The sequence below is a fragment of the Charadrius vociferus genome, unplaced genomic scaffold, assembly GCF_000708025.1.
Source record: "Charadrius vociferus isolate BGI_N301 unplaced genomic scaffold, ASM70802v2 scaffold633, whole genome shotgun sequence".
NCBI classification, from domain to species: domain Eukaryota; kingdom Metazoa; phylum Chordata; class Aves; order Charadriiformes; family Charadriidae; genus Charadrius; species Charadrius vociferus.
The window spans coordinates 178,336-178,864 of NW_009647428.1; the positions used below are offsets into that span (position 1 = coordinate 178,336).

The 529-nt window shown below is 57.5% G+C and overlaps 1 protein-coding gene across 1 annotated transcript in view; it reads left to right on the forward strand.

The window, feature by feature from the left end:
* The first annotated feature begins 222 nt into the window (after positions 1 to 222).
* The window catches only part of GRHPR (glyoxylate reductase/hydroxypyruvate reductase), an 8,525-nt gene continuing 8,218 nt past the window's right edge, over positions 223 to 529 (forward strand). Inside the window, 1 exon segment of the mRNA XM_009880551.1 lies at positions 223 to 229. Within this exon segment, the coding sequence (XP_009878853.1) occupies positions 223 to 229 (7 nt within the window).

Genomic DNA, 529 nt, shown 5'->3' on the forward strand with positions numbered 1-529 from the left:
TATTGTTCAATTAAACTGTCTTTGTCTCAGTTTTTTTTCTCCCCTTTCCTTTCCCCTCCTTTTCTCCCTCTTCTCCCCACCCTTCTGGGGGAGAGGGAGAACTGTGTGAGTGGCTGGACAGTCCTGGCTGCCGGCCGGCATTAAACCATGACACCACCTCATTCCAGAGAAAGAAAAGGCAACTAGTAGAAGGATGAGCTGCAGAGAGGCTGCAGGCTCTCCATGGCGGGTAAGCAGCCGGGCCTCGCGTTCTCTCTCCACGCATGCACTGCATTGTGTGACTTCCCTTGGCGGTCCATGTGCACACTGCATGTGCGCCCTGCATGTGTGCATTCGTGTGTGCATTCATGTGTGCCTGTGTGTGCATGCGTATTCACGTGTGCCTTGCGTGTGTGCATTCACGTGTGCCCTGCGTGTGCATGTGTGTTCATGCGTGCCCTGCGTGTGCATGCACGTGTGCAGCCCTGTCTACGCTCACCTGTGCGTTCTCCTGCGCCCTCCGCCCGCCCCGCGGCGCTGCCCCTTCCCG